This window comes from Canis lupus, chromosome 13 (assembly GCF_003254725.2).
Source record: "Canis lupus dingo isolate Sandy chromosome 13, ASM325472v2, whole genome shotgun sequence".
Lineage (NCBI taxonomy): Eukaryota > Metazoa > Chordata > Mammalia > Carnivora > Canidae > Canis > Canis lupus.
The window spans coordinates 25,420,242-25,443,970 of NC_064255.1; the positions used below are offsets into that span (position 1 = coordinate 25,420,242).

Genomic DNA, 23,729 nt, shown 5'->3' on the forward strand with positions numbered 1-23,729 from the left:
GTCCAGGCAAGATGATTCCAGCAGCTACATGTAGCTACATGTAGGAGGAAGAGCACCAGCAAGGGCAAAGGGAAGAACCAGGTGGCAAGGTGGAAATGACCTCAGCACAATGTGGAGTCATGCCAGGGATCCTCAACCTGACACACCGGCCCCCACACCTTTCTGTAGTGGGGCTGTCCTGGGCATCAGTAGACATTCAGAAGTAAGGCCCATCCCCTTGTTGAGCTGTAACAACTCAAAATGTCTCCAGACCTTGCCAAATATCCCCTCTGGGGGGCAAAATCACCTCCAGTGAAGAATCATCATTTTCTGAGAATCGAAAGAGTAATCATTTCCAAAAGTCATCAGTTTCCCTTTAGAGCAGCAAAGGTGAGAAGGAAAATGGGTGAGATCAGAGATTTGGTGATTAGAGGTTACTAGGTACCTTCAAGAAAGTTCCTTCAAATGGATGACAATCAAAGGTGAGCTACCCGCAGAAAGCCAGAAGCCTTGGTTTGGGACCTCTATGAGCCCATAAAAGGAACAGGTTCCTATTCCCTACTGACTTCCAAAGGAAGGTCAGAGATGAAAAACCTAAAATCTCCCCTGGGGTGAGTGCCCTTTGCAATCGCCTTCACCTCCAACCCAGTTACGGTCCATCCTGGGGCCAGATGTCGCCCAAAAGGACCACAGCAAAGGGGGGCCAAGTGAGCGACAAAGTGTAGAGACTTCTGAGATTGGCTCAGGGTTGGCACTTACGGAACAATAAACCGAGCCTTTGAAGAGGCTAAACAAAGGAACCATTTGTCTACTCCAGCAGCCTGACAAAGGGAGGCAAGCTCTCGGAGGACCAGGAATAAAAGAAAGCCAAGCTGGAGAGGAGACTCAGGTTTACTGGGTCCAGCCCAAGACCCTCCGCCAGGATCTGAAGTCAGTAGGTAAGAGAGCAACCAAATATACTCAATGTGACACAGGGAATGCAGCCTCTAGGGTTTTAAGTTAAAATCATCTATTTTCTTTTTCCTCTTCTCGGTCGCTTTAAGTCCTGCAGCATAGGGGTGGGGCGAGGGAGACAACATTTTAAAAACATGCATTTTTAAAAATGCACCAAGATTTTCTTCACTGCCTTTTTTTTTTTATCATTCCTACGAATGAATGATTGGCCAGATTTCGTCTGCTCGTCTGCTGAAGAGCTTCCCAGTGTTCCTCTCACTGGGACACATGGTTAGCACAGGAAATACTGGTGAGGCTTTCCCATCCTTTAACATTCTCTGGCCGCCTTGGTTTTGAATCTCATGGCCCTTCTTTCAAAATGATCTTTCTGCAGGAGATACAGATTGATCATTTCCCCCCCTTCTCTGCTCCCTCCTTGACAGGTCCCACATGACTTCGAGGGGTTTTGAAATTACAACCCAGCCTTCCTGGGGGGTTTTCTGTCTCACCCCCGAGTTGGAGCTGGTTGGACCACCGGGGTCCAGTTTCTATCTGTATTAGTCACTGCTCTTAACTGTCAAAGATCAACTCACTTGGTAGGAAACTTTTTGACGGGTAGGGGAAGATATATTCAAAGAAGAGGAGAGGTGGGCACTGGTGTTTTGTAAGTCACACATTCTGTATCTCTTGAAAGAGGGGAGAAAGTTGGATCAAATTGCTCATTCTTTCTGCACACCTTTCTTTTTTCCCTAAGCCTAAAAGCGGCACTGACAAAGTCATCGTGAGAATATTTGTTTGTGAGAATTAATGATTCTTATGTGTACCGTCCTGGAGGGAAGAATGTTCCCTGCAGTGACACAGTGTTCTCTCCCAGGAGGCAATCTCACTGGACTGTTTACCTGGAGTCCCAACCCGGGGCGGGGAGGCGGTGGGGGGACAACAGAGCTGCCCTTCTGGAGACCCGCCTCTTCTTGAAACCCCAACAACACCCTAAAAAAGGAGAGACACAGCCTTAGAGTGTCCCTAGACCAGCAAACCAGGGGTGCCCGGTCAACAGACACCTTCAACCGACTTCCAAAAGGAAGTAGAAAGACCAAAGTTGTCCCTTAAACAAGTGCCCTTAAAAATATAAATCTCAACAGCTATCTCTGGGTGACCAGGATTACAAACTCGTTCTGTTCTCTTACTCCCTTATTTTTATTTTTTGTTTTATTTATTTTCTTTTTTATATTTATTTTCTATTTTGCAATTTTTCTTTCACAATGAGCGCACACCCCTTTGGTCATCTGCAAAGATATGCATTCATTTTAATCTCCCCAGCCATGTTCCACCCAGCAAATGTCTACTCTAGGTCAAGTGATTCTTGAGAATTACTAAAAGACAATGAAGTCCCTTAACCTGGTGGAGATTCGATTTTCTGTTTCCTTGGCTATAAAACGGGATGGCCCCTACTCGGTTTGGAGGCACAAAACAACTCCAAGCTGTTACTTGAAAGTAACACCCGAGGTGATGTCACCAGCCTGGGGGAGAGTGATGTTGAGTCCTGAACCCACAAACAGCCTATCTGCCTGGGGTTCACACATCCTCAACAGTTCCACACCAGGCTGGCATAATTCAGTAGTCAGACAGTAAGACAGGGCATATCTGCCATCTTTCATAGCTTTCAAAAACTATCCTTTAGGTCAAGCTAAACCTACTTTTGCTGTTGTTGTTTGATTAGGTTGGGTGGTTTGGGGTTTTGTTGTTTTTGTTTTTGTGTGTCCTGGGGAGTGTAGTCAGTTAGCCTCCAGCAGAGCAAAGCCCAAAGTGCCAGATTCCTGGGAAACCACCCTAAGAGGCCTCTTGCAGGAAGGATCTCCTGTTGCCAAATTTCCTGAGGATACACTAGGTGATCAGACACTGCCAAGCATCCTTCTCAATATAAAGAGACTACCTGAAATATTCACTCCCGCTAAACATGCAATGTAAATTCCCTTCACATTTACTTACCAGTTGCTTCAGTATGAAAACTTTTGAACACTGTTTTCCAGTAGAATCTCAAATGCCCTACCCCTGGGTCACTATCAGAATATCTAGCTATTGTTCACCAGCCCTGTTTTCAGGGGGTAGAGGGGGGAATCTTTTTAATAATAACAAAACACAAATACCCCTCCCCTTCCACTGTGCCTTGCCTCCTCTCCTCCCCCAACCCCCACCCCCCATATGAATCCAAGGTCCTGCTCTACAACTTGACGGTTAGGAGATGATGGGTTCCTAAGACGTGCGGACTAAAGCTTGTTTTGCTCCTTCACAGTGTTCGTGTCTTTACTTGTTAATTATTCCGTGTTTTCTATAAATAGCATCAGTTCTCCATAGGGTGATATTCATTGTTAATAAGTGTTGATGGAATGGTTTTCACCCCTGCCTATGCGGTCCAATAGCCGCCTCCCAGCCACTTTTCTTTCCAGCAATTTCTCTTCCTTCCTCTCCTTTGCAGCCAGCCCGAAGGAGTCGGTAAAGGAGGGAGCTGGAAACTCGTTTTAAGGACCCGCCCCATCCTTCGCCCTGCAGGAAACCCTGCGCTCCGGACGCCCCAGCCCCCACCAACCTCCCTCCTTCCTTGGCATCCGGACGCGGCGATCTCGGCTGCCAGTAGAGGGCACACTTACTTTACTTTCGCAAACACCAGAGCGGGTGCAGCCCGGGGAGGGGGCGGGAGGGAAAGACGCTTTGCAGCAAAACCTTGACTAGGGATTGGCCGCTCTCCGCATTTGCGGCAGAGGCCTGGAGGCCGGAGTAATTTGCAGCCCTTAGAGCCGAACTGCGCTGTGCGCTTGATTTGGAGGAAGTTACTACTCATTTAACAATTGAACGCTGAGCTGCAAACTCAACGGGTAATAATTTATCTCAAACACGCTATGCAAGCCCTCGTACCCACCCCTCTCCCCGAATTTTCTTCTGTTTGGGATTGGGGGGTTGGGGGGGGTGCGGAGAGGAAAAGTTTACTTAAAATGCGTTGGGGTGAGGGACCAAGGTTGGGAAGATTGCCTTTGTTTTTAATGCCCCAGTGTAATGCGTAAGAGCAAATCCCGAGGGAATATGCATTCTATATTAAATATAGATTCACGTAGGGAGCGAATAAATCGTACGTCGTGTTGAGCAACATTTTGGGATGATGTGTACAAGAAATGTATATAGATGTACGCGGATTATACATAAGCACTTTCACTATGGTGTTGAGAAAAAAAAAATTAGTGAACTAAGGAATTAGTGCTTGAAATTTGGCCAATGTTTAATGGGTAATAAGACCCCGCCAGGAAAAAAAAAAAAAAAAAAAAGGCACGGAAGTCACATTTGGCTCCTCTAGTTTGATCAGAATCGATGCAATTCTTTTTGTGTGCATGATCTGGATTCCAATGATAAAGTGGAAAGAAGACCCGGAGAGGAAGTAAATGTCCCGGTTTACCAGAGAAGGAAAGAGTTAACGGTCTCTTCTTCCCCAGGATCTCTGCAAACTCCCAGGGCCGGGTCCTCAAGCTCGCCTCTTCCTCCCACCCTTCCTGGAGACTCCAGCCCCGAGGCTTGCACCCCCTCCCCAAAATTCTCTCGTCTAGCGCCTCTGATTTCCCCTAAACCTGGGAACCCCAGACTGGTGCAAACCGGCGCCACGGGGCGCAAAGAGGATTTGTGTCTTCTCTGAAACCTGGCTGCGGAATTGGGAACTCCGAGGGAGAGGCGTGGGGGTGGGATGCGGGTGCAGAAAGTGGGCGGGGGAGGGTCCCCTGCCGCGCGCACCAGCCAACGCGCTCCTCCCTAACTCCAGTTCCGGAACACGCAGGAACGATCCCGGGGATTAGCGCGTCTTGGTGGGGTGGGGTGGGGTGGGGTGGGGTGGGGGGTGTCGGGTGGGGGGGAGCAGCAGGCTCCCGCTGACCCCTCTGTAGGTCTGCGTGGGAGGGGCGGGAGCGAGGGCGTCTGCGGCTTAGGCAGCAAATTGAGGCATTCATGGGGTGGAAGGTACCCAATCGCAATAGGTCGCGGTACGCAAATAAGGCATAACGCCGCCAACAAATGCAATGCGTGTTTATTCACAACGCGCTCTCCAAGCATACGTGGCAGTGGGTTGCTGAGTTATTTTAATATTCCCGGCATCGGCTTCCTCCTAATGCCTCTTATCATGTATCCCCATCGCCACTAACACCCCGCACACTCAGGGCGCGCGCCCATAAATACCCCCGGCTTCCCTCCCGTCTTCACTGGACTGATTTTTCCAAACGCCGCCCAGAGGTCCCCCAGCCCTGGGGAGGCGCGCCCGCCCGGGCCGTGCGTGGCGCGGGGCGAGTGGGTACACGGCGGGTCCCGCGGTCCAAGGCTCGGCCGTCCCGCCTGCGATGGTGTAAGCACGCAGGGCGAGCGCTGCGCCAGAGGGGCCGCGGGGAGAGGGAGAGGCTTGGAGAGGGAGCAAACAAGAAAATGGTAGGCGCGCGCAGTTAATTCATGCCGCTGCGCTCTGACTGTTTACATGCGCGGGCTCGGCGCGCCCCAGTGCCAAGCAGCGAGGGCCGAGCTCCTCCCCGCACCCCCCTCCCCACTCCGCCCCCGGCCCCGGCCCCGGCCCCGGCCCTCCCTCCGCACCGTCGCCCCTCCTCGGTTCCCAAAGCGGAGGGCGGGCGCGGGGGGCGGGGGGGCGGGGGGGCGGGTGGAGGGGAAGAGAAAAAAGATCCACTCTCGCGAATCCCCGCCCACCGGCCCTTTATAGGCGAGGGTCCGCGGGGCCGAGGACCCCCGAGCCGCGCGTCTCCGAGCTGCAGCCGCCGCGCCCCGGCCGCCGCCTGGCTCCCCGCCGGCCTCGGGAAGGGCAGGGCTATTCAGAGGCTTGGCGGGAAAAAAGAGAACAGAGGGGGAGGGATCGTGCTCAGCAATATAAACGCTGGTTTTCTGGGCTTCTCCGACTCGCTGTAATAATCCCTGCGAGAGACAGAGGGAGCGAGCGGGCGCGTCCGCCCGGGTGGAAGAGCAGAGCGAGCGGAGAGCGAGCCGAGGGGCGCTCCGGGCGCCCCGGGGAAGGGAGACCCGGAGTCACAGGGGGGCCTCTCCGCCGCCGAGCCCCCGCCCGCGGGGCGCGCGACCCCCCGCCGCTCCCACGGAACTTTGCCCGCCGCCGCGGGCGGACACTTGGCTCCCCCCCTCCTCCCCTTTTTGGAACTTACAACCACCCGAGAGCGAGGAGAACGCGACTCTCCGGACGCGCAGAGGCTCTACCCCTTCGCCTATTTGGGAAGACACTTCTCCCCGCCGCCGCCCGCGCCCGGCTGCCCTGAAAGGCGCTCCCCGCCGCATTTTGGACGCTGGATCTCCTCCGGAGAGTGGAAACCCCGGTAAGCACCCGATCTGCCTTTTTCCTTTTTTTTTTATTTTTTTTATTTTTTTTATTATTATTTTTTTTACCCTCCTCCCCTGCCCAGGCTTCATGCCATGCCGCGACGAGTCGAGGTCGACTGCCCCAACCGGGATGTCGTGCCTGCCATTCCTGCGCTATTGACACTCTTCTCCTCTCGGAGTAGTTGGTGGGCGGCTCGGGGTGGGGTGAGGACGAAGCAGAACGGGATGGGGTGGTAGGGTGGCTTGTCAAGAGCGGAGGGGAGGAGGACGACGGGTGCGTTTTTAAAACTCGCCTTTTTTTTTTTTTTTTTTTTTTGCTTATGGATTATTGAGGCTGCCCCCGGACCAGCTGGACATTCCTGCTTTATTGCACTAATTGCTTTTGCTGTGACTGGGGGGGTGGGGGGTGGGTGGGGGTGGCCGTGCTCCGCGGTGGGCAGACAGCCCTGTGCATCCTGAGCTCCTGGGAGTAAGAATTACAAATCGCTTGTGCGAGCCCGAGAGCTCCGCAGCCGCGGACTTTTCCGCGTCTCCGAAAGGGTATTTAAATTTCATCTTTACCGCATTTCTGACAGCCGGAGGCAGACACTGCGGCGCGTCCCGCCCGCCGGTCCCCGCGGCGTTTCCCATTCACCCCCTGCTCCTTTTAAAGAAGTTGGCATTTGGCTTTTTTTTTTTTTTTTTTTTCTAAAGAATCCTAAAATTAGGGATCTTGGGCTTCCGAGGCGCTGGTCGGGACTGGGTGTTGGGGAGGCGCAGGGACCCGGGAAGGGGACGCTGGGCAGGGATGGGTCTGATTCTCCTGGAATCAGGGGCTGGGGCGGGGAAGGGGGGGGACGGGAGCAAATCCCCGCACCCAGCCTTGGCTCCCCCGCCGCCCGCGGTGTCCCCGTGCCCCCCTGAGATGCGGAGTGACGGCAAGGAGCGGGGCTCAGGGCTTTTCCAGAACAGCTGCTACCCTCGGCGGGTGTAGGGAAGACGCCCGGCTCCGGACGCGGAGTCGCAGCAGGGGCCCTGGCGCAGTTGCGTCGCGGGATTGGGTGTTGGAGGGAGGTGCCCCTGGTATTATCCAACACCCCCCTTTTATTTACGGGGGGAAGTGTTACGGCCGGCGGCTGGGCTCGCCCCACCAGCCGGCGAGAGACATCCAGAGGAGCCGGCAGAGGCGGGGAGGGGGGGCGCCGGCGAGGGGAGGGGAGGGGAGGGGAGGGGCGGCGGCGCCCGCGGGGGGAAGGAGCGCGGCGAGGGCGCGAGTGGGAACGGGCGCGGCGCGGAGGGGCCCCGCACGGGAGGGGGCCGAGCGCAGCCGCTCCCGCCGCGGCGCCTCTCGCCTTCTCCTTCAGGTGGCGCAAAACTTTGCGCCTTTGGCTTTGGCGGATCGTGAGCCCCGCCGCCAGCCTCTCCCGGCCAAGCGCTTAAGGAGGCCGGAGCGGATCGCGAGGGCTCTGCAGCGGGGCGGGCTCCGGGCCAGCGCTCCGGAGCTGCTGCACCGAGTGTGCGTCTTGGATAGTAGGGGGGGCCCCCCGGGGGTGGGCGCGAGGGCCGCGCTCTGGAGGGGAGCGCTTGGGCAGCGGGGCGCGCGCCGCGCGGGGCTGCAGCCACCCACCCGGAGCCCCGTAACTCAAGATCGCCCCCTCCCTTTGTGTGCCCCCTCCTCCCCCCACCTCCGCAGGCTGCCGCGATGCCTCTCAACGTCAGCTTCGCCAATAGGAACTATGACCTCGACTACGACTCGGTGCAGCCGTATTTCTACTGCGACGAGGAGGAGAACTTCTACCAGCAGCAGCAGCAGAGCGAGCTGCAGCCGCCGGCGCCCAGCGAGGATATCTGGAAGAAATTCGAGCTGCTGCCCACCCCGCCGCTGTCCCCGAGCCGCCGCTCCGGGCTCTGCTCGCCCTCCTACGTCGCAGTCGCGTCCTTCTCCCCCCGGGGGGACGATGACGGCGGCGGCGGCAGCTTCTCCACCGCCGACCAGTTGGAGATGGTGACCGAGCTGCTGGGAGGAGACATGGTGAACCAGAGCTTCATCTGCGACCCGGACGACGAGACCTTCATCAAAAACATCATCATCCAGGACTGCATGTGGAGCGGCTTCTCGGCCGCCGCCAAGCTCGTCTCGGAGAAGCTGGCCTCCTACCAGGCTGCGCGCAAAGACAGCGGCAGCCCGAGCCCCGCCCGCGGGCCCGGCGGCTGCTCCACCTCCAGCCTGTACCTGCAGGACCTGAGCGCCGCCGCCTCCGAGTGCATCGACCCCTCCGTGGTCTTCCCCTACCCGCTCAATGACAGCAGCTCGCCCAAGCCCTGCGCGTCCCCCGACTCGGCCGCCTTCTCCCCGTCCTCGGACTCTCTGCTCTCCTCGGCCGAGTCCTCCCCCCGGGCCAGCCCCGAGCCCCTGGCGCTGCACGAGGAGACACCGCCCACCACCAGCAGCGACTCGGGTGAGCCGGACCCCCCGGGGCCTGTCAAAGGGGGCGGCTGGCTGGGTCTCTCTCCTGCAGCTGCTCAGCGGGCCACCTCAGTTGACCCCAGCCTTTTCTCCCTTCTCAGCTTTAGGAAGGGAAACGTTAGGTCTGGAAGGGTCTAGGGAGCTCCTCATCCCGGAACACTGGGCTTTTTTTAGGGTTCCCCTCTGCATCCCCTTCCAAGACAGCCGGCCCCCTCCTCTCCCTCCCTCCCCTTAGGAATTTCATTGGTTTTTTTTAAATCTGCTGGCTTATCTTGCAACTCAATCCACTCCCTCTTACTTTTCTTAAAGCATTTTAATTGCCCCGGGGTGGGCGGTGAGGGTGTGTGTGAAGGAGGGCGGTGGGGAGGAGGCTAAGAGAGGATTGATCTCTGGGAGAGTGAATCAATTGCCTCCCTCTTCCCTTCTGAGGAGCTGCTGCGATTTGATTTCGAGGAGTAGAGATCCACAAAAAAAATGAAGCCGGGCAGTGGCCAGAGGCAGAGTAGTAGTCTCCCCTCCGGCTGCTGTGAACTAGTGAAAGTGTTGTAAGGGCGGATGGGCTGAGGAGCTGGGATCTGTTCAGCCTGTTTTGAACTCTTAAAAGTAAATCCTTGCCAAAATTGGACTTATTTCCTTCCCCCACCCCTAGAACTTTTGGCAAAACCACAAGAATTTTTTTTTTCTTTTTGCACTTCCAGTAAAAGAGGGAGTTGCTAAAGTCATACCAAGAGATTTGGAGCTATCATTTGCAACACCTGAAGGGTTCTTGGTAAAGTCCCTTAAAAAATAGGAGGTGCTTGGGAATGTGCTTTACCTTGGGTGTGTCCAGAGCCTTATTAAGTCTTAGGTAAGAATTGGCATCAATGTTTTATCCTGGTGAATGGTAATTTTCTTGTCTGTGCCATAAACCCAGCTGTCATTCTCCCTCTCTTGACTCTGCCTTCATGGCAAGAAGAAGAGCAGTGTCGATTGGCTAGCTTGTTCTTCAGGGGTAACTGTTCCCTGGGCTCTTTCGGGTGCAATCAGAGTTACACAGCATTAATTTCATCTGGTCACTGGTGGCTTGAAGGACACTGTTGCTAACCGGGTGGCTTCTATTTTTTCCTTTCTTAAAGAGGAAGAACAAGAGGACGAAGAAGAAATTGATGTTGTTTCTGTGGAAAAAAGGCAGCCCCCTGCCAAAAGGTCCGAATCGGGGTCCCCCTCTGCTGGAGGCCACAGCAAACCTCCTCACAGCCCGCTGGTCCTTAAGAGATGCCATGTGTCCACCCATCAGCACAACTACGCGGCACCCCCCTCCACCAGGAAGGACTATCCCGCCGCCAAGAGGGCGAGGTTGGACAGTGGTAGAGTCCTGAAACAGATCAGCAACAACCGCAAATGTGCCAGCCCCAGGTCTTCGGACACGGAGGAGAATGACAAGAGGCGAACACACAACGTCTTGGAGCGCCAGAGGAGGAACGAGCTGAAACGGAGCTTCTTTGCCCTGCGTGATCAGATCCCGGAGTTGGAAAACAATGAAAAGGCCCCCAAGGTAGTGATCCTTAAAAAAGCCACCGCGTACATCCTGTCCGTCCAAGCCGAGGAGCAAAAGCTCCTTTCCGAAAAGGACTTGTTGCGGAAGCGGCGAGAACAGTTGAAACACAAACTGGAACAGCTAAGGAACTCTGGTGCCTAAGTCCACCTATTGGAGGGAGGAACTGGAATCGGTCATGAATTCTCACTTGTTACTAAGGGAAAGTAAGGAAAAAGGTTCCTTCTGCCAGAACTGTAGGGGATCCTCATATCTGAACTTGTTTCAAATGCATGTTTAAGTGCAACCTCACAACCTTGGCTGAGCCTTAGGATTGAAAAGGTTTAGCCGCGATGTAAACTGCCTCAAATGGGACTTTGGGCATAAAAAGAACTTTTTTTTTATGCTTGCCATCTTTTTTTTTTTTCTTTCTTTTAACAGATTTGTATTTAAGAATTGTTTTTAAAAAATCGTAAAGTTTACCCCATTTTCCTGTGTAAATATGGTCATGAAATGTAAATAACTTTAATAAAACGTTTATAGCAGTTATACAAAAAATTCAAACCATGTATTATAAACCATAATTTTTTTTATTTAAGTACATGTTCCTTTTTAAAGTTGATTTTTTCTATTGTTTTTAGAAAAAATAAAATACTTGGCAAATATATAATTGAGCCAAATCTGAAGTGGTGAGTGTTTTCTTTCCCTTTTTTTCTTTCTTTCTTTTTTTTATTATTATTCCCTTTTCATCAATTCCGATTCACAGAATTTGGCCCTCGAGGGAATGAGTTTACAAAGATGGGAAAAGAAGTTATTTAGGAAAGGGCAAGGGCTTTTCTTTGTTAAAATGGGTCTGGGGCCCATGAGGTCTTTATTTTCTCAGGGTTATAAGATGCTTCCTGGAGATTTGTGATAGGGCCAGAGTCACTACTTGAAAGAATGAACAGGCAGTAGACTGGTGAGAAGGCAAAGGGATGCCAGAGGTTAAAGATAAGTTAAGTATACAAAGGGGGTGAGGGCTGGGGGTGGGAGGAAGATGAAGAAACTCCACTTCTGTTAACCCATGCAACTCCCCTTGCTGCTTGCCTACAACCACCAGGTGCCAGGCCCTTTACGTGGGTTATCTCCTCTTAGGTCTCAAAGGTGCTCCAGGAGGCAAGTTACTAACCCTGATTTGCAAACAATGAAATATGGAGGCACAGAGGGGTTTTGTAACTTCTCTGGAGCCACATAGTAAAAGGCTGAACCCAAGGTCCCCATTCCATTGAAAAACACTAACACTTCACTCTCACACTTTGGTGGTTCATCCTGGGTCTAAAGTGCTTGAGGTCAAGACCGCTTTTGGCTTGGGGTCTGATGGGCTGACTCAAGTAATTTAAGCATATTAACTTATTTATGTGCCAGGCATTCTTAGAAGCATTTTCCTTCTAATCATTCCACAACAGCCCTATGAAGGAAATGAGCCCAATGTTGATTTCACCAAAAGACTCCGCTATGTGCCCAAAGTCCACTGATCATGAACAGTAGTAGAGCTAGGATTCGAACCCAGGCAGTCCACCGTTAGCCTGTGCTAGAACACCTCACCAACAAGCCAGTGGGAATAAACTGGCTGCTTCCAAGAACAGGAGTCACCGATCTAGCAGATTGTATGCCATAAATCTTAACATTTAGGCCCTGCAGGACATCAGTTCCCCATTTGTTTGTCGCATTTCATTTTGTTACTTTGTTATTCATTCTTCCATGTTTTCTTTATCTGAGAAAAACCCACAAGCCATTCACTCCTACCTTAGCCATTTGTTAAATGAGATTCACCCCTTGCTCCTGGGAAGCAGCCAGTTTGGAATGCTACTGCTCCAATCATAAAATAAAACATACTTACTCTTTGGCACATGAGTCATTATTTTGGAAACTACAAATTCCCCTTCCTTCCAACCTCTTTGACACACAGACACTCATGACACATGGTCATCATTAGAACATGAAAAGGCATTTTTGAATGTAGACATTATTAATTATAAGCCTTTGCAAACCCGGGGCCTGAACGGGAAACTAGAACGTTGCCTACATAGGCAAATGGAAGTTACTATCTCTGTTCTAATTATCTCATTGTTCCAGCCTCAGAGTGGCTCTTCAGATCCTGTACTCTTTTTTTAGAACTTTAATCCACCACCAGGAGCACCAACCACCACCCACACATCAATAAGTAATTACTGTCTTTGGTTCTGAACTCTAGAATAGTTTACTCAAGTCCTCAATGTCTTTTTCTGGATCCTTTATTTTGGATCCCAAGTCCCACCCTAATAGTTTCATGTAGTCACACCCTATACCCTAAATTCAAAGGGAGATACAATCCACAGAAGTTGAATAGTTCAAAGTGTTAAAAAGCGGGGGCGATCTTAAAAGATTCACTCTTTGCCCCTTTGTGGCTGGAGTGCAGCTCTGAGTGACTCACTTGAGAACAAGGAAGGTGTTAATTTGATCACTAAGTCCAGGCAAGCCAGCAGAATAGGAGAGAGTGTTCTTCTCTGGGAAAACAACTCCCCATTCCAAATAATCAGGAAACAATATAGGGATCCAGAGCTTGGCTGTGGGGATGGAAGGGAGCCATTCCAACTACCCATTAGCCGTCCCCCCCCACCCCCACCCCAGGTTTCTGAAGCAAGAGTAAGGTCGGAAAACAGCAGATGCCAACTTCTTTCCAGAAAGACAGGTTGATCTTGACCCCAACACAAATTGGCTCTCAGAGGCAACCCAGGGAGTCCCCAGTGTCTGTGCCATTGTTCGATCTACTTTGTAGATAACAATAATCAAGAACCAGAGATGGAGGGAGGAGCTTGCAATTTGGTCAGGAATCTACAGGAAGGAATGAGCTCCTACTGACTATGCCTCTCAGCCGGGATGATGTCCAGGAATTAATGACTACTACTCCAGGGGATTCTGGGGGTGATTTTGTTTAAGGATGGAATGTATAAAGAGGAAGGAAGTGTTATTTCAATGCTGCCATTTGGAAGCAACAAAGGAGATCCACATTATAAAAACAACCAAATTTTTAAATGAACAAAGTTTTCAAAATCCCAGCCTGATACTCACAGCTAGGATGTGTAAGTAGAGTGCTCTGCTGGTCTTTAAGACAAACTCTGGCACAGAGCTTGGGAAAGAGGACAACAAGTGTTAGGGGGTTTTCTGTGGTTTATTTTAATAGCTTACGATTGGCTCAGTCAGTAATAATTTTTCAGCATACATGCTAGGGGCCCCTGAAGCATTTCTTCCCAACAATAAATAATCCTTAGGCTAGAAAATGTTGAAGGGTATCCCACAACACAATCTATAAATGCACTGGTAGCTTCACAAAAGGCTCCTCGTTTAAGGTTATAGACCATTACAGGCCTATTTCAAAGGCGAAGGAGGGTAAAAACAAGCTAATAGGATGGGAACAGAGACACATTAAAAAAAAAAAAAAAAACTAAAAAGACTCTACGCCCACCACTAAGACCGTAGTAATAATCTTTCTCTCATCTAGATCTTCCAGGAGAGAATTTAGACTAGTTCCAAATTTAGAAGAAACCCCCAAGAATGTTTGCTTTGCCTAATTGGCTGGAGGTGACTCTAAATGACTCTTAAGTTGATTTTGCATTTTGTTTTTAACTGTATTTCTTTCAATATTAGTCTACCTAAGAAGACACTGTTGAGGGGAACCAATGTTAATGGGATTGTAGATCCTCCGAGGTTGAAAGGAATGTTCTTTGTTCTTAAACAATGCCTGGGAGCTCAGCCACAAACCCCAATACTTTCTTCCCATTGTCACCCCATCAGCTGATCAAGAGATAAAACAAGTCAGTACAGTCAGGGGTCTCTGGGGGTAGGGAAAGGGGGAACTTGAGGAGAGAGAATTAACCTTTATTACACACCTACTATCTGCCAAACCCTCTATCTCACAGACCCTCACAGCAACCCAGCTGGAGAGCGATTGTTGAATGTGACAATACTGAAGTTTAGACAAGTTCAATAGCTCTCCCAGAGTCACACAAGTACCAACAATAAATACAACAATAGTAAGTTAATGTTTACTACGTGTCAAACACTTCACATTCATTATTTTATGTCATCCCCAAAGCAACTCTTAGGAGATTAAATCTATTTCTAATCCCCATTTTATGCGTAAGAGATTGAAATTTTGAGAGATTAAATAATTTGTCTTCACTCACAGAATTGGCGAAATGGTGACAGCACAAATTGTTCATTTGTTCGTAAATATTTATTAAGCACCTACTGTGTGCCCACACTGTGCTGCCTGGTGAGAAGAGATGCATAGATAAGGTCCTGGCCCTGAGTCACCTATGGACTAGCGGAGAACAAAGAAAACTGGCAATCTAGTAGACCAAATTATTTTACAAACACTTTTAGAATGGGATGGAGTTGAAGCTCTCTGCCCAAGACCCCACCCTGTGCCCCCAGGGAAAATGGAATCAAGGATGGAGCTCAAGAAATGCTGGAGGAGGGACGTTTGGGTGGCTTAGTGGTTGAGCATCTATGCCTTTGGCTCAGGGTGTGATCCCACAGTCCCAGGGTTGGCTCCCTGCATGGAGCCTGCTTCTCCCTCTGCCTATTGTCTCTGCCTCTCTCTTTCCCTCCCTCTCTCTCTCTCTCTTTCTCTTCTCTCTCTCTTTCTGTGACTCTCATGAATAAATAAATAAAATCAAGAAATGCTGGAAGAGGAACAAAGGAGAAGAGTCATTAGAGGGGTGGAGGGAAGGTAGAGGACATGGTGTCACTGAAGCCAGGAGGAAGCCCTTCTACAAAAGCAGAAAGAGGGGGATCCCTGGGTGGCTCAGCGGTTTAGGGTCTGCCTTCGGCCCAGGGCGTGATCCTGGAGTCCAGGGATCTAGTCCCACATGGAGCCTGCTTCTCCCTCTGCCTGTCTCTCTCTCTCTCTCTCATGAGTAAATAAATAGAATCTTTAAAAAAAAAAAAGGGGGCAGAAAGAGGTACAGCAGGATGTGCAGAAAATGGTCCATTAGACCTAAGATCTAGGATCCTCCCTAGGATTCTCCCTCTTCTTCATGCCCTTTGTTTAATCCATCACTTCAAACATCTGCCCACTCATTTCCCCTACATCCTGCCCTCCTGCAATGCCCTCTCCAGGAGTTCCCACAGTGTGATGCCTACACCATCAGGCATCATCACCACCCATGGATTTGTTAGAAATGGAAACACAGGGATCCCTGGGTGGCGCAGCGGTTTGGCACCTGCCTTTGACCCAGGGCGCGATCCTGGAGACCCGGGATCAAATCCCATGTCGAGCTCCCAGTGCATGGAGCCTGCTTCTCCCTCTGCCTGTGTTTCTGCCTCTCTCTCTCTCTCTCTCTCTCTCTCTCTCTGTGACTATCATAAATAAATAAAAATTTATTTAAAAAAAAAAGAAATGGAAACACATAGTCTCTTGAATTAGCACCCCAGGAGATGGGCCCCAGGAAACTGTTCCAACAAGCCCTCTGGAGCTTGAGAAAGTTGGGAAAGCCACTGTCTTCTCCATCACTACCACCCCAGTGATCTTCCCAAATCACAAATAGGAATATGCCCCTCCCATGCTTAAAACCCTTCAGAGGGTTTCTGCTACCATTCACAGGAAGTCTGAAGCTATTCTACACCAACGAGGTCCTCCACACACTGCCTCCTGTCCACTTACAGATCTCATCATCGTTGCTCCAGTGTCCTGTGTCCTGTGAGATTTTTCAGACACTTTGCCCCCTCTGCTCAAAACACCGTTGACCCACCACCCATCCAATCCACCAAAATGGGGCCTATGGGTCTGACGAGTTTTTACTCACCTTCTAGTATCCTCTAACCCTGAGACAAGGTTCCTTAGGAGACTAGGATTACGTATCCAAACACTTCTCACTCTTTTTGGACGTCATTCATCCTACTTTGAGAAATGGAACCACATGGGTCCTGTTCACCAACAAATCCTCACTCATCACCGACATAGACGCCTGGCATCAAACAGGGACTTAACAATAATTTCACGAATGGCTGAAATGAAGAGCCATTTTAAAGCAATGTGGATTTGAAAAGGCAAAAAATAAATAAATAAATAAAAATAAAGCAAAGTGGAAACATTTCTCACTAACCTTTTCAAGAAGAGTAGCTGTGAGGATAAGGAAAGAGATGGCTTTTTATTTTCATTTGATTGGCTTGAGAAAAATTTGATTTTATCTTATTAAGGATGGAAGAGATCATTCGTTTTTATGCTAACAGGACAGAGCTGAAAGGGGAGAATTGAAGATGCAGCAGGAAAGGGGGATGAAGCAGGATGTGGCCACCCTGAAGGGCAGCTTCCCTCTTTTCCTGCCCGCTGCCAATCAGGCCGCCTGGAATTCCAAAGGCCCTCAGCTGTGTGTGGAATGCGTGTGAGCTAAGGTGAGGGCGATGCACTCCACACGTGACCACTCCTGCAGACAGGGACTCCTCCAGGTAGTGACGGCAGAGGCCAGCCCAGGTCTCCTCCGCCAGGCTCTCAGGGCTCCCTGCTCTAGTTCTATCATAGGCCATGCTCACCTGGGTGAGAAACCACCTGTTTCATTCCCTTTTCTCTCTTGCTAGACTCTGAACTTCGGGAGATCAAGGTCTCTGGTGTTCTCCTTCATCATTGTACCCCGTAGGGCAGACACATGTCTAATGTATAAAATTGTTTTGAGTGGGGATCCCTGGGTGGCTCAGCTGTTTGGCAACTGCCTTTGGCCCAGGCCGTGATCCTCGAGTCCCAGGATCGAGTCCCACATCGGGCTCCCTGCATGGAGCCTGCTTCTCCCTCTGCCTGTGTCTCTGCCTCTCTCTGTGTCTCTCACAGAATAAAAAATAAATAAACATGAATAAATATTCAATAAATAAATATTCAATAAAATGAATAAATAAATAAAATCTTTTAAAAAACAAAAAATAAAATTGTGTTGAGTGAATGAATGAGCGTATCAACACATGAATGAATAAATGCACATATATTTGCCATATATTTTAAGTTTCTACTGGGGCCGTCAGTCTTTCTCACTCTGTACAACCCTATGTTTTGTGTTCAGCTCGTACTAAATCTCTTCCCCCCTCTGGACAGCAGGAGCCTCAGCGATAGCTTCTCTATCAGTCTACCTTACCAGCAACAGAAACTCAGCTTAAATTGACAAATGCAAAAAAAACAAAAAAAAGCAAAGAAGAAGTACACATTAGCTTATGCAACTGAAAAGGCCCAGGGGTGCCTGTATCTAGGGGCTCATACTATAGCTTTAGGATTCTTTCCATACTCTCATCTAGGTCAGGAGCTCCCTACCCCACCTGGGGCAAAGATGGCAGCCAGTAGCTCTGGGCTGACACAGGCTCCTGGAAGGGATTCTGATTGGTCTCCTGGGATCTCATGCCCACCTGAGGCTGGTGGATCCTCCTGGTTCCCAGCCCCCTTCCTGTGGTAGAGCTTTGATTGACACCCCCATCCAGCAGGAGGAAAGGTGATCCCTAAAAGGTAAAGATGGGCCCACAAAAAGAGCTAGTTGACTCACGGGATGATTGTGGTGCTAAGCTCCTCAGAGCTGCATGGAAGAGCCCAGGTGTTTTAAAAGACCCTGACTGACTCTCAGAATTGCCTGAGGATCTTCTTTATAAAATAAAGATTCCCGAATCCACCTCAGAGCTACTAAACCAGAATGTCCAGAGAGTAGGGCCTCGGATCCTATATTTTTTTCAAAGTTCCACAAGTGACAGGAAGGAACAAGTAGGTTTGGGGACTAAGGTCAGAGCTGAAGGCCCCTGGCTTCTGACCTGAGTTTCAGTCTGGCTGTACCACCAGCTGGCTGTGTGACCCAGGCCAAATGACTGCCTCTCTGAGCCTGTCTTTCCCAATTGGCAGGGGGGAAAATAAAGAAAGGGGTGGCCAGGGCTCTGTGGAAATCACACCTCTCTGCCAGAGCTTCTGAGGGAATTAAATGAGGTACCATATGAGAAATGCTGTAGCACAGATTCATTAAAGGAGAATTTCCTCTCCTTCTTCCCTCTTCCCACTTCATTTCAATGCATCACCAAGTCCTTCAGATTCTACTTCAGAAATACCTCTTGGCTTCCTGCCACCGCTACCACCTTCTTTTCACCCCCCATCATCTTTTGTCTGGGTGCCTAGTAGCTTCTCACTGCCCCTACCAGTCTGGTCTCCTCAAAGGCCCAGGAATGGTCTTCAAAAGATGGCAGATTGGATCATTCTCCAACCCACAAGAATTTAGACGCTCTTCTTACTCAGACTATAAAGTACAAGTATCTTGATACCCGTTCCTCATCTGCCCCCCAGCTTACCTGTCTGGCCTCCAGCCACATCACTCCCTCCGGTATAGACTACAGCTTCCTTAAGGCAATTGCATTTCTTCTGATTGCCAAGCACGTTCTCTCCTCCGGACCTCTGCTCTCGTTTCTCCCTTGGTCTGAATGATGTTCATCTCCACCATGTCTCATTTTGAATGTCACCTCTTCCGGGAAGCCCTCCCTGGTCTCTGCTCCCTTGGTTCCCTTTCCCATGCTTATCTTGTTCCCAGGAGCTACTAGCGGTTAAGCACTGTGACTCTCTTCTCGTTCACAGTGCTGTTCGCCTGTTCTATGTTATCTCACAACAACCCGAGGAGATGAAAACACTCACTTCCTCATCATACATATTAGCATACTGAGATTTAGTCATCAGGTAACTTCCTCAAGGTCAGTATAGCAAAGCGGTGTCACAGTAGCAGCTCAACCGTAGGTCATCTGATTCCATGTCACCAGGTTTGTCCACTTCCCGCTGCTTCTAGTCTACCACGCTAGGTTGAAATTGCCTATGTCCTTCTCTTGCCTCCCCCTTGGAATTGGAGCTGCTTACGTATGTGTCTTGATATTACCAACGCTTAGCACTAACTAAGCCATAGAAGGGACTCAATTAATGTTGCCAAATAAATAGTCAATGTACTCATGTGCTAAGATCTGTGGCCAGACAGAGACTGGTGACAAGTTTATGTCCAAAGGAATCTGTTCCTGCCACGCTATTTGAGAGTCGGGTTAGGGTCCAGGACACTGGTAGAGAGCTGGAGGCAATGTTAGCCTTTGCTCTCTAGATGAAGCTCCCAGAGAAGATGAAGTCTTCCCAAGGGCCTTCAACTACTTTTTGGCTGTTTTGGTTCGAGATTTCGGGTCTTCTGAGCTAGAGGATTTGTTTCCTTGCTTTACCTGAATCCAGGATACCCTCCTAAGTTAGGGGCAACTTACCACGAGCCCAGTTCTCAAGCCCATGCCAGGTCTTAATTCCACCCCCAAACTTTCCCAGTCAACAAATACTTATTGGGTACTTCCTACATACAAAGCAGGCACCAGTGTGGAAGAAATCAATTTAACAAGGTAGTAAAGAAGCATGACATTGAACAAGTATTTATGCGAATAATTAAATAAATAAATCCAAGTGCCCAAAACAGTGAGAAGAACAGAGTGTTATGGGAGTGTCTAACAGCCTAAGGGTTCAGGGAACGTGTTCAGCTAAGACATAGAGGATGGATATGGGTTAGTCAGGCTAAATATTCTGGGACCCTACTATGGGAGCAAAGAAGACATGCTCAGGGAACCCAGAGCAAACTAGAATGGAAGGAGCAGATAGCACAAGGAGAAGAATATCGCGGGATGAAGCCCAAGGGGTGGGGCCCAAGCCAGATCACCCAGGAACCTGATGAAGATATTTGGATGGACTATTGTCTGAGGACAGACAGCAGTGGAGGCATTCATATCATTCCCACCATGTTTGTTGGATCCAATGGTCATGGCGACACCATTCCCACAGCCTTGGGTTGTGGTCAAGTCAAAAGTCATAGTGTTGACTTTCTGCACTGCTATTGTCTGTACCCATCATATTTTGTACCTTTGTCTGTAATGTAGATCAGTAGGCCTAGACCAGGTAACCATAAATATTAAGTTCTTTCCAACAGAGACATAGCAATAATGATAACACCAACATATATCAGGTACTTTCTATGAGCCCAGTACTGTGCAAACACACAGTGCATGACTTTTCTCCTTGAATCTTTACAACAACCATGTGAATAGGAAACTATGATTATTTCCATTTTACAGATAAGGAAAAAAAACTCCAAGAAAAACTAAATAAATCATTCAAGCGTCCCCAGGGACAAGGTGGAAGAGAAGGCATGTCAGCCCAGGTCAACTCTGCTCCCCAGCCCGATTCCTTACCTGCCATATCACACTGTCACAGTCCTTCAGAAAGTCCTGAAGCCTCAAAAACCAGGATGGCCCGGGCCAGTCCATTTTTAGGGCTGTTTCGGGTGCTTTGAACTTTTAACAAAGTATGCCATATGGTGCTGGAAGACTCCCAGATGACTACTGTAGGAGCCTTCCCATGAGGTGTGGGAGCATCCCAAAGTCTGTGGCACCACAGTTGGACATGAACCACATCTTGGCACCTCAGCCCCTGACTGTCGCCACATTAACACAAGCCAGATAGGCGTCCTGAGGCTGTTTGTCCAGAAGTCCGCCACACCCCCTCTCTCTTCTCAATATCACAAATCTCCCTCCCAAGCACCAAGACTGCTACCTCTTCCTAAGTAAATTTGAAAAATTGCTATGGAGTGCATCCCTGGCTATAGGCTTTAGCCCAATGTCCTCCTACCCGCAGTCAGCTCTTCAGAAACTGGTCTCTGACTTGAAGTCAGCCACTCGTGACCATCAGGGTAGGAGGTTTAAACATGAGAAGAAAGATGATCAGAGCAGTGGGAGCTGCTGGGGTCAGAGAACATCCTGGAAGGATAAGCCCCCACATGTCACATGAGCTGATCATCTCATTTCGCAGATGAGGAAGTTGAGGTCCAGCCAGGAGAAGAGCTGTGGATAGAGCACCCAGACACTCAGAAGCAGGTGGAACAGAAGCCTGATTTTTTTAGGGCTGCTTTTTTTTTTTTTTTTTTTTTTTTTTAGATTTTATTTATTTATTCATGAGAGACACACAGAGAGAGACAGAGACACAGGGAGAGGGAGAAGCAGGCTCCATGCAGGGAGCCCGATGTGGGACTCGATCCCAGGACCCCAGGATCATGACTTGAGCCAAGCCAGTCAGTGGCACCACTGAGCCACCCAGATGCCCCTCTCAGGCCCACTTTTAAAAGCCCCTGCAGCAATGGGGTTCCAGACATCTTTCCTTCTTCGAGTGATGCACCCCCACCTCTTTTTGGAATCTCCTCTTACCCAGGGTGGGTCGTCTTAAGAGTCCCAACAGAAAGCCACAGAGATGCCCAGGGAGACCAACCAGACTTTTTCTCCCTGGGCCCTGCCAGTCTTAGAGTCTTAAATGGAGTGACCCAGGAACAGAATGTAGAAATGTGAGCCCATTCTTTCTGGTCGCTGTCCCTGGAGAGAACAAATTGTCTGGCTGTTTAGACGCTTGGCATTCCTTGGGACCAAGGCTGTGTCAACTCTGTAGTTCCAGGTCCCCAGCAGTCCTGGGAACTCTCCAACGTCCTTCTGGGAAATTTTGTTTAGGATTCAGTTCATCGTTAGAATTTTTTTTGTTTCTTGTAATTAAAAAGCTCTGAGTGATGGAGCATTCCTCAAATTTTCCCCACAATATCATGCTGCCTTGATCTGGGACAACACAACAACTTTCCAAAAAGAAAAAGAAAAAAAAAGGCAGCAAGCTGAAAACCACAATAAGGTAGAAATACAATCAAATCCTGAGCAGTAACATCTTCTATGTCGCGTCTCATTGTCTCATCGGCTGCATATTTTGTTCTCCGGTTATCTACAATTAGGGATAATTTGTACCGGACTTCAGGTCTACCAACATAGCTGATAGCAGGCCGTCTGGGTATTGTGGCGTCTCCACTCTGACCGTCTAGAAGGTCTTCCTCCCATCAAACCCAAATAAACTGCTCAACCTAAGCACAATTCTTAGATTTAAGAAAAAAAAAAAAAAAACTCTCATTGAAAAAGAAAAAAACAAAACAAAACAAAACCTCCCACTTAAGAAATCATTGTTTTGTGACAAGTATTGTGCTAAGGGTTTTACATGCACCATTTAATCAAACCAGCAATTCTATGGAGTATTGAGATTTATCGCACTATTATCAGTGCCTATTATTACTAATATGTGCAATCATTAATTAGGGCAAAATATTATTAATGTTTCTAATATTACACTATAATTAGCTCCATTGCATTAAGGAAAAAACTGGCCATCAGAGATGGGGGGTGTGGAGGTGTGGTGAATGCATTGCCAAGGTCACATAGCTAGCTGGTCAGAGGCCTGAGATATAAGACCAGGTTGATCTGGCTCCAGAGGTCTTGCTCTAAAACCATAGGTTGAATCATCTGGAAAGACTCAGAGACACTCACTCAAGTGGTTCTCAATCAGAGAACCCTCCCTGAATAAGAAAAGGTGAGTATCAGAATCTCCAAGGAAATTGTTGCTTGAAAAGCATATATAATGATATAATTTCATATTTGAAAAATGGAAAATATACCTATCTCAGTGCCCTTTCTTTCTTTCTTTCTTTCTTTCTTTCTTTCTTTCTTCTTTCTTTCTTTTCTTCCTTTCTTTCTTTCTTTCTTTTTTTTTTTCTTCCTTTCTTTCTTATACAAACCAGGACACATTTGAGAGTGGAAGGGGCTGGTGTGAATGATCCAGTCTGGTGTCACAGGTACAGTGGGGTGTAGGATCACAGGTGAGAAAACAGAGTCTCAGGGAGACTAAGACTTCAGAGCAAATAAGTGGTCCAGATGGAATTGGAACCCTGGAAGAAAGAACAGGGGCACCCATCATACCCCCTGTGACATTTCTGAGGCCTCATGTTCCTCTAATCCTTCAAAACTGCAGTCAACATGTGCTCATGCCGAGCAGCCCTTCCTAATTCCCTTCCTAATTAACCACAGTGGGTTTTGCAGCCTTGATGTCTTTTTTTTTTAATATTTTATTTATTTATTTATTCATGAGAGACACATAGAAAGAGAGGCAGAGACATAGACAGAGGGAGAAGCAGACTCCCTGCAGGGAGCCCGATGCAGGACTCCATCCCAGGACCTGGGATCATGCCCTGAGCCAAAGGCAGATGCTCAACCACTGAGCCACCCAGGTGTCCCAGCCTTGACGTCTTCTTTTACTCACTGGGTGCTACACTTTATTCATTTTCTCTTCATTGTGAACTGCTTGTGCTTCTTGGGGGGGGGTGCACACATGCACCTGTATTTTGGGCGGTTCCATGTCAATTATAACTAAAGGTCGGTTACCACTGAACTGAAATGACGCATGAGTTAGCACTGAACATACAAAATGAAGGCACAATCCTGATGTGCCCAAGTTTCTGTTAATATGGTGCTTTGATAATGCAGAGCACCTGCATTCTGATTTTCTCTTCCACAGTATATTATTTCCCAAGCTGCCATGGCCCCAAAAGGGTGGCTTACGACCACAGGAATTTTTTCTCACAGGTATCCACAGGGCCATGC

General features: G+C 49.2%; 1 protein-coding gene and 1 long non-coding RNA gene across 2 annotated transcripts; both read left to right on the forward strand.

Annotated features, from left to right (window-relative positions):
- Positions 1 to 582: 582 nt before the first annotated feature.
- LOC112662316 (uncharacterized) lies at positions 583 to 4,056 on the forward strand. The gene is made up of 2 exons (XR_004809408.2): positions 583 to 917; positions 3,389 to 4,056. It is a non-coding gene; the product is annotated as an uncharacterized LOC112662316 (long non-coding RNA).
- A 3,523-nt stretch (positions 4,057 to 7,579) lies between these two features.
- On the forward strand, positions 7,580 to 10,912 carry MYC (MYC proto-oncogene, bHLH transcription factor). Its single transcript, XM_025450851.3, has 3 exons — positions 7,580 to 7,768; positions 7,946 to 8,711; positions 9,835 to 10,912. Exons 2-3 carry the CDS (start codon positions 7,955 to 7,957, stop codon positions 10,395 to 10,397), a joined length of 1,320 nt encoding a protein of 439 aa, XP_025306636.1. The 5' UTR covers positions 7,580 to 7,768; positions 7,946 to 7,954; the 3' UTR covers positions 10,398 to 10,912.
- Positions 10,913 to 23,729: the final 12,817 nt, after the last annotated feature.